Source organism: Aquarana catesbeiana, linkage group LG01 (genome assembly GCF_042186555.1).
Source record: "Aquarana catesbeiana isolate 2022-GZ linkage group LG01, ASM4218655v1, whole genome shotgun sequence".
In the NCBI taxonomy this organism is placed as follows: domain Eukaryota; kingdom Metazoa; phylum Chordata; class Amphibia; order Anura; family Ranidae; genus Aquarana; species Aquarana catesbeiana.
Window position 1 is genome coordinate 630,221,603 of NC_133324.1, and position 10,317 is coordinate 630,231,919.

Sequence of the window (10,317 nt, forward strand, 5' to 3'; positions counted from 1 at the left end):
TTTTTTTTTTTATTCTTTTGCAATGTTTTTCTAAACTTTCTAGCAAATCTGACTACTGAGAAAAGTCAATTCCCAAGCACAGCCCTCTCTTCTTCTGGGATTGTCTAATAATTGTTCTAGACATACTCTTTGCCCCTTCTTTCACCTCCTCCACCTAATCATTTATGCAACAGCTGGGGAGGAGCAAAGAAGAATATTATATAATGTCAACTTCTTTGACATCTGAGTCTGCTGGTGCTACTGATACAGCCAAGGCGGCAGTACTTTTACAGGCAAGTGCACATACAATCTTATGGGAGTATGTTGTGAAAATAAATGGTTTGGTAACTGGGTCTCTTTAAAGTCTGTTGTGTCTTCTAGACATCAGTCATCCAACTTCTGTTGGTATCTCTTCAGCTTGGTGTACTAATCGTGTTTATTTAAACTGTTTATATATGACCATATTGATACATTTTACATGGACGTTCGTTCTATAAATTCTAATGTGTTGTACTCTGCTTTCCTCCAGTCCATGCTACGAGGACATGCTAAAACAGTAAGTACATTACACAAATCTAATTTGTGCATCCTGGCCGAATGTAATTGTATTGTTTTGTTGATCCAAAACGAAGCCAACAATGCGCAAATACATACTGCTATACATGCCTATATTATAGTTTGGCTCTTCTCTATATGCCCAAACAATAAAACATTCTTTTCATAATCTGATTTTAAATTATCATTGCTGGCTTCAGACTTTATTTGGGAATGGCCTTTCATTTGACTTCCTTGGACTGATAATTTCCAGCGAACAGAGCATCAGATGATACTGCATTATTACTGTAACTTCAGGATTTTATGCAATATATATATATATCTATCTATATAGATATGTATGTATGTATATATATATATATATATATATATATATATATATATATATATATATATATATATTTTTTATATCGATAGATATATTATGTCTAGATATATTATATATATATCTGTATAGATAGATAGATATATCTCTTATAGTGTTGTGAGCTCAGCATCCAGGTTCACAATGTTGTGGCCTCAGCATCCAGGTTCACACTGTTGGGAGCTCGGCACCCAGGTAGGAGGGATTGAGGACAGGAATGTGAAATGGGGGGGGTCGAGGTCAGGAATGTGAAGGAGGGGGAGGTTGATATAAAGGGGGCAGAAAACAGGAATCTTAAGGGGGGGTGTTGACAGGGATGTGAAGGGGTGAATATGAAAGGGGGGGGGGGGGTGAGGACAGGAATGTGAAGAGTGGGTGAGGGGAGGGGGGTGATACAAGGGGGAGAAACGACAGGAATGTAAATGAGGAAGAGGCTGATATAAATGGGGGCAGAGGACAGGAATTTGAAGGAGGGGGCTGATATAAAGGGGGCAGAGGACAGGAATGTAAAGAGGGGTTGATATCATTGCTACTTGTGTTCTGTGTGTAGGCAGCCCATTCATTTCAATGGGCTTTGTTACATGCAGAAAAATAAGTCCTTGACCCTCTTTTTAAATTACGCTGTATGTGCGACATTTGCCGATCCTCCGAGGTGCCATTAAGAATCAAACATGCGATTCGGACCTCTGCCAGAAAAAAAAATTTGTGACTGAACCTCCATGAATTTTAATTTAATACCCCTGTTATTCAGGGTGTGCATGAAAGGTAGGAGGGGGGAAGGGAATGTTTTTAAGGATAGTTATTCCACTTTAGGTATTGTGTAAGTGAGCTATTGCAGCAATGTGCAAGTTTGCACAGCAGACATTTAACTTATGGCATACCTGCCTGTGTGCTATCGACGTGAGGGCCACAATCACCTTTGTCACTCTGTCACTGCTGCTTACAACTATTGCCAGTCTTCCTCCAAGTGCAGCACCTTTTGTGTATTCCATCGGGTAGCCATGGATGATGTAACTCCTGTACATGCACTCGGGCGTTAGCTCATTTTAGCACCTGGCTACATTCCTAGCATCTGGAAGGGCCAGTTCACACCAATTGCTGCGCAGAAACACACTGCCAGCTGCGGAAGCCAATAATTCTTCATAGCAGCCCCAAGCATCTCGCAAACGTGGGTGCGTCCACGGCCACAATCCACATGGTACCACAGGATGGGCAACTTCCGGTGGAAGCCATTCTGTATTTCTTTGTGTTATGTGAAGGAATAGCAGTGGTGTAAAATGATGCAAGCTCATTGAGAAAGGAGAAATGCATGAGGATTGTTAGAGAAAAAATTTACAATCTTTTCCTTTTTCTCATCACTATGGTCGAAAAATATTGTTGATTTGTCCCCACTAATCATTAGAAAACTGAATGAACATTCCGAAAACAAAATTTTTTCCAACAAAATTCTACTGGTGCTTGGCCATCTTAATTCCCCAGCATCTACCAGAAATGGATCTATCTTGAGTGGAGTGATTCTTTAAGCCTAATGCAGATCCTTGGCACTAATGAAATGCTTTTTTCCCACTACTAATGAAACCTTTAGTTGGGATACTTATCTGCATTTTCCATTGTTTATTTCTTTACAGAGGATACCGGTGTCCACTGTGCATGCGTTCTGTATTGGACATGACGCAGTACTGGCTCCGACTGGATGAAGAAGTTGCTCAAACACCAATGCCCACTGAATATCAAAATATGACTGTCAACGTAAGCAATTTGATTACTTTATTTTGATTTACATGCTGTTAATCTCCAATTTTTTTTTATTTATGCCGTCGACATATTGTCGCCTATTGCTACCTTTTATATAGAGATTGGTGATAAGCTTTTAAAATATGTGAGAATAATCACTAATGTACACTATTTTGTAGTCAATATGCAAGTAGGCTTTTAGATTAGATTATACAAAAGAATAGTGCATGGCGTTCAGTTCAGCTATAAAATTGTATTGCTGAATAATCATTTTTAATGGTATTTTGTAATTGTTGCATGTTACTCAAGAAGAGAGGCAATCGGCAACAGAGAAGGGCATGGAGGGCAATACAGGAGCATGGAGAGATTATTTTGTTTCCCCAAAACAGTAAAGGGGAACAACATTATTTAAAAAAAAATCTGAAGTAAGGCTTTAACACTTGATAAATTATGTAGTACTGTTTCATGTATTTTTTCTTTTCAAAAGCATGCATACCTTTTTCTCTTAATGTACAGTATATTATTTATGTATTTGTTACATAGTTAGTCAGGTTGAAAAAAGACACAAGTCCATCTAGTTCAACCAAAAATAAAAAAATACAATCCCATATATACACAATCCTTCACCCACAGTTAATCCAGAGGAAAGCGAAAAAGCCCAGCAAAGCATGATCCAATTTGCTACAGCAAGGGAAAAAATTCCTTCCTGATCCCCTGATAGGCAATCGCATCAACTTTACCTTTTAAATGTCAGTACCCCGTTATATTATGTACATTTAGGAAAGAATCCAGGCCTTTTTTAAAGCAATCTACCGAGCTTGCCAAAACCACCTCTGGAGAGAGTCTATTCCACATTTTCACAGCTCTTACTGTGAAGAAACCTTTCTGTATTTGGAGATTAAATCTTTTTTCCTCTAGATGTAAAGAGTGCCCCCTTGTCCTCTGTGATGACCCTAAAGTGAATAACTCAGCACCAAGTTCACTATATGGACCACTTTTTTTATTGATGTTGATGTGATGATGTATTACGTTAATCATATCACCCCTTTAATCTCCTCTTCACAAGAGGGAATAGATTCAGTTCCTCTAATCTTTACTCATAGCTGAGCTCTTCTATGCCTCTTATCAGTTTGGTTGGAAAAATGAGGTTGGTTGCCCTTCTCTGCACTGCATATCCCAGATGAGGTCTTACTAATGATTTGAACAGGGGCAAAATTATATCTCTCTCTCTGGAGTCCATACCTCTCAATACAAGAAAGGACTTTGCTCGCTTTGGAAGCTGCAACTTGGCATTGCATGCTATTATTGAGCTTATGATCTACCCAAACCCCCAGATCCTTCTGCACTATGGATTCCCCTAGTTGTACTCCCCCCCCTAGTATGTATGATGCATGCATATTCTTAGCCCCTAAGTACATAACGTTGCATTTATCAACATTGAACCAAAATCATTTGCCATGTAGTTGCCCAATTAAACAGTACATTGAGGTCGGCTTGTAAGTTGGAGACATCCTGTAAGGACGTTACTCCACTGCATAGCTTGGTGTCATCTGCAAAGACAGAAATTTTACTTTTAATCCCAGACCCTATATAATTTATAAAGATATTAAAAAGTAAGGGTCCCAGCACTGAACCTTGGGGCACACCACTGATAACCTTAGACCATTCAGAGTAAGAATCATTAACCACTACTCTCTGAATTCTGTCTTTTAGACAGTTTTCTATCCATTTACAGATTGATCTTTCCAAGCCTGTAGACAATAGCCGTGTGTGGGGAACTGTGTCAAATACTTTTGCAAAATCCAGGTATACCACGTCCACAGCCTCTGTCCAAGGTTTTACTTGCCTCCTCATAAAAACAAAGATGTGTTTAGCATCAGCTGGTGAAAAGCCACATCTCTAGCACTCCGAGGAGACCGGACTGATCCCTTTTTAAATACGGCACCACATTGGCCCTGCGCCAATCCAGTGGTACCATTCCAGTCATTAACGAGTCCCTAAAAATTAGAAACGATGGTCTTGAAATGACAGAGCTCAATTCTTTTAGGATCCGTGGGTGGATGCCATCTGGTCCAGGTGCTTTATCCACCTTTATTCTGTCTAAATATTTCTGGACCATATCACTTTTGAGCCATTGTGGATAATTTGGGGCTGTGTCACTACCACCACCATTATGGTCATGAGCTCTGCCATGCTCCTTTGTATACACAGACCTGAAGAAAGTATTAAATTTTGCCTTCTCTTTGTCCCCAGTCACCCATCCCAGATTATTTTGTAAAGGGCCTACATGCTCAGACCTGACCTTTTTACTATTAATATATTTGAAAAAAATTTTGGGGGATTGCCCTACTATCTTTTGCAATTTAGTAGGTAGTATGGGTATTGAATTGTGCTTGTATGTACTTACAGGGAGGATTATTATTATGTTTTTTAACATTTTGGGCATGTACGATGGGATGTATAAGCACAAGGATACTCCTATTTTTACTTGTACAGGTCTTCTGCTTTCACAAAATATATGGTTTGAGGAGGCCTTAAGTGAACTGTTCATTTTATTGGTGCATGTTAAAAATTCACATTTGGCTCAGCTATCTAAGGCCTCTTTCACGTGGCCGTTCTGATCAGGTTCGCCTGTCAGTTTTTCAGGCAGACCTGTTCGGAAGGTCCATTCATTCCTGTGGACAGGCGGGTGTAAACAGACTTGTGTCCATGTCCACTCGGCAGAAACTGAGCGGACACAGATGTATCACCCACCTGCTCTGCTCTGATCAGCAGAGGATCTGTGAGGTGATCCCTTGCTGATCGAAACAGAATCTGCCCCATGTGAAAGAGATCTAAACGTGCAAAATGGGAGCTAGCCCATGGCAGTAAAAGGGTTTTTTTTTGGGGGGGGGGGGGGGGTAATGGACACATAATTGCATTAATTTGTGTTTTTTTTTCTTTTCTTTTTTTTTATATCTGCCTGGAGTTCACCTTTACTGTATGTCTGCAACTCTTTATTGCCTGTTTGAAAAGTTCTCTATTACTGCTGTGGTACAAAACAGCATGACGCCAACCTTTTTCTAATGCGTCAGCTGGAGGCTGCGCAAGCTGGCCGAACATTTTTTTTCAGCCCACTAGATTCTTCTGGGCTGGACTTGGCAACTGGATTTTTTGCCTTGATAAGAATTGTGACTAAAATTGGACTTGGCTGTGCCCTAAAATTGCCTGTCTGCTCTACGGTGGCAGTGGGAGAACATATTAGGTTTATCTCTGTAAAAAAAAAAAAAAAAAAAAAAGATGCAGCACTAAAAGTTTAAGAAAATTTTAATGGAGTAATTTGACTCAATTCCTCTTAACTGCTTACGCACCAATTCATGTCTTTCAACGATGGATCGGTGGCCCTTTTTTTTATACCCAGTGCTGTTTATAGATGGCACTGAATAAATAGCCATTTGGCAGCCGATCTGCCTGGTGATTGCTGTATCCTGAGCTGTTACTAGAAGTCTGAAAAAACAGAGACACTGTATCCAGCCTATACGAGGGGTCACATGATACTATTTACAGTACTGATCCCTCTCCTTCCACTTACAATAGGGGAAGGAGAGAGATTAGTACTTATGGGTACAGAATGAATGGATCAGCGGCTGCAGCTACTGATCTATTTGTTCTGTTACAGTGACGCAAGGATTTATTTATTTTTTATTTCTTTACCCTTTCTTGCCAACCTCCTCTCTTACACATGCTATCTCCATTACTTTTCATTAGTGACCTGTAAATTAACCCCTCACCTCCCTTATCCTGCCCATCTGAACATTAACTCCTTCATCTCCATCCTCCCACTGTATGTTACCAGTATGTTAATCCCTTCATTTCCCCCTACATGTGTGTATTACCTGTACATTAACAAATCTAGTGCACCATTTTCAAGCTCCATGGTTAACCTCCTTAGTACCGGCACATTTCTTCATTTCCACAAATTAGATCACCTTGGTGTGTCTACTTTCCAGCTTACCATTCCTTGGTTGTGGCTGCATTATATTTCTCCTTTTTTTTTTTTTTCAAGGTTTTTTTATGCCTTATGCACACAGGACGTTTTTGCCACCTCTTCTAGACGCCTTTCCTCCTGGCAGCAATGTTTTATCAGAAAAAACGATTGACGCTTGTAAACATGTGTAACGCCCTTAAGCGCCTCAATCGCTTGGGCATTTGTTTATTTCATTGGCCAGAATAGTAATTTATTCTGTCCATTGAATTAACGATCAAGTGCTAAATACGCCTAGCGTTAACACGCAGTTATACGCGTCAATCGTTTTTTCTGCCCAAAATGCCACAGCTCCTGGACGCGCTTTTTTTTTTTTTTCTGCCGCCAGGCTCCTCTAAATGCTTATGTATGCATAGGCACACAGGCTAACATGCAGAGGTGGTTAGAGGCAGAAAGAAAAATGCCAGACGTCCATTGGAGCAGCATCAAAATCGTCCAGTTTGCATGTGGCCTTATTTTAATTTGATCCTGCCATCCAATCCTAGGATGACAACAGAAACAGGACAGGACAGGACTACTACTATATACTACACCGTCTGCTTGTATATAACCTAGACAAGACCGGGTCTTACAGTCCCTTGAACAATATAACTGATAAGAGTGCAACACAGGCAGAGAGCACAGAATGTTATCAGTTGACAAGATTTCTTGCAAGATCAACAGGTATTTTTCATGCTAATGGAACAAATATACCTTACATATATCCAGTGAAGTGCCTGGCCTCAGATGATGCACATAGATTAAACAAATCCTCCTAGATGGGTTGTACCTGTTTATCTGCAGTCTTCTCTTCTCTACATCTAGTCACAGTCCAAAATTTATAAAGCTTGCTTAAGAATTCAGAAAAAAGGGAACAAAGCTGAAATTACATACTTAATAGCTCAGTAAGAAGAGCTCTGGGAGCTGATTGGAGGGAAGGGACACACCCATCTCCACACAGCTCACAGCAACAGAGCTGAGGCTGTCAATCAGCTGGAGATCCCTCCCCTGTCACCATTTTTCTCTTGGTGTCAGGAAAACTTGTCAAATTATTTGTGCTGATAGAGGAACAAGGCAGCAGACAGAAATGACACTCAGTGCTCTGAACTGAGAGGGATATGCTTTGTTCATATTTCATGTCTGAGGTTTACAATCACTTTAATCCTTACATTGTAATCATTATGGTATGTCATTTTGGCACCAGCACCAATTTGTAAACAAACTCCTGGCCATGATGGCAGTCAGGAGTTTGCCTTTTTACACTGAGCTGTTGGCTTTGTAGTAGAAATGATTTTACTGCCCTCCAATTGTTTTACATCTGTATGCCTCTTGGCCCCCACCTACATCCACCCACCCTGAAACGGGTCCTGAAACTGCATTTCTCTTATGGATGCCTTGGACCTCCATGGCACTCAGCTCTGAGCAATTCCAGGTTTAAAGCTGCCAAACCTGGATTGAGCAGTTTTTAACAATGTGTAGAAGTGGTATTAGCAGTCTAATAGAACCCTGATGTTTTTTTTGCAGGACCTGTCACCTTTCCTGTGCTGTCACAAAGGGAGCTTGTCAGCCACCTTGTGTTAGCAATAAAGTTAAGTTAGGAAAAAAAAAGTTTAAAACTTTAAGTTCAATAAAACAAACGCCTACAAAAAAACAGCCCTCCACCCCAACATACACATGCATTAGGTGCTGAGCATATGAAAACTACAATTGTACCACATTGTGGAGTAAGACCAATAATTCCAGGACCATCATTGTTAACACTAAGCTGATGACCTGTAAATGTTTTTAAGCATTTCCTATGGACACTTTTGAGTACCATAGTTTTTTCAGTTTCACAAGTGTGCGCAATTTTAATACTTTGCATCTATTTACTCAGCGCAACCTCATCTTTTATATTTAATCAAAAATTGGTTATTACATTGTGTTTCTGTATTGTTTTTTATAGAAAATATAACTGATAAAAAGTAGCACAAATATTTTTTGACATTAAAAAATTTAAGCTACCACGGTTTTATTCTACAGGGCCTCTGCTTTCAGAAATGTATATGTTGTTTGGGCGGTTTGAAGCAATCTTCAGGCCTAAGATGCAATTAACACGTGTACAAAAAATTGCTCCTGCAGCAGAGCAAACAGATAAAAAGGGAACATTTAGGAGAAGCACATTGTTAGAGGTTCATGTACGTTAAATGTTTGCTTATTGCAGTTTCTACATAAAATATTTATGTAAATAAGCTTAGTTTGCAAAGGACAGTTATTCTTCATTTGATTCTCCACATTAAACATTCAGTGTACTTGCATCTGACAGATCTATTTTCACTAATATACATTTTTCACCCACACAGATTCTTTGCAATGATTGCAGTAAAAGATCTACGGCACCCTTCCATGTTCTGGGGATGAAATGCGAGAGCTGCAAGTCATACAATACCACACAAGAAGGGAAGCTTCTATCACAGTCCGCAACTCCATAACCTCAAACCCTATTCTCGGAGGACTAAAGTTTAGATGCTATAGCAATCTGTCCTTAAACAGCAGAACACTGAAAACAATAAGGAAAATATTGGTTATATATATATATATATATATATATATATATATATATATATATATATATATATATATATATATATATTCTCAGTTGAACATGTAACTGAAAGAAGATTGATAGTTTTAATTGTTGCCAGTTGCAAAGTTCTGCTATGTTAATCCCTGAGGACTGTAACCACCCATGTTTTCAAGAGGCAAAAGAGGAGTATCTGACTTTCTATCATAAAACAAAAAAGAAAAAAAAAAACACAAAAAAAAAGGATAAATGACAAGAGGAAGGAGATGTATAAGATAAGAGTTTGGCAATATAGTTAGAACAAATGAAAACTGATTGTTGCAAAGTATTAGTAAAGTATACTAGTAGATGTAGAGTCAAAAGTAAGTGCACACGGGCCTATGGTTTTGCTTTTAACATCAGATGTGTAATGCAGTGTTTCAATTTTGAATAGGATCTTAAGGAATTGTATATACTTAACTAATCTAACATGCCCCTGTACCCTAAATCTAAAACAGACCCTGCTAAATTAACTCTCAGAGAGATGTTTAATGCTGCACTAATATGGGCATGGGTATTGTATTCCTGTAAGTTCCAATTAAATGAAAATTATTTTTTGTGTTGTTTTTTAAATTATTATGCAATATATTGCTACACATGCCATCTTGTTGCTTAACAATATTCAAAACAACCCTGTTTCAATCTGCACTCAGCTATGATTTGCTAAGCAATTCAAATTTACAGTACCTCTTTGGCAACCATTGGGAAATTTAGCATGCTGTTTGTGTGAAAACAGTTCTGAAATCTCATTACCCGTATGCATAACTGGTTCACTGCTTTTCCTCAAAATCTGCTCAAAGTTTGAGGTGAACTCTGAAGCTTTGTCAATTCTGTGCTAATGTTTGCTGCACTGAGCCTTTCGTTTTTGGTGAGATAATGCCAAGAGTACTGCTTGTATAAAGGGACACTGGGATGCTAGTTTTCTCTTTTTATAAAAATGCGGGACTGATTATAGCAGGCAGACCGTTAGCAGTCTGGGAGGGTCAGTGGAGACTAACTCTATCCAGAGAATAGAGGCAAAGGTGGAGTTTCTCTTTAAATGATTGATCACCTTGCAGGTTCCTTGTCTTTGAACTAGAC

The 10,317-nt window shown here is 39.1% G+C and overlaps 1 protein-coding gene across 1 annotated transcript in view; it reads left to right on the forward strand.

The window, feature by feature from the left end:
- The window catches only part of RCHY1 (ring finger and CHY zinc finger domain containing 1), a 60,662-nt gene extending 50,868 nt beyond the window's left edge, over nucleotides 1-9,794 (forward strand). The window contains exons 7-9 of the mRNA XM_073601021.1: nucleotides 509-535; nucleotides 2,527-2,647; nucleotides 8,978-9,794. Of these exons, the coding sequence (XP_073457122.1) occupies nucleotides 509-535; nucleotides 2,527-2,647; nucleotides 8,978-9,106 (277 nt within the window). The 3' untranslated portion in view covers nucleotides 9,107-9,794. The remainder of the gene's footprint in view (nucleotides 1-508; nucleotides 536-2,526; nucleotides 2,648-8,977) is intronic.
- The last annotated feature ends 523 nt before the right edge of the window (nucleotides 9,795-10,317 follow it).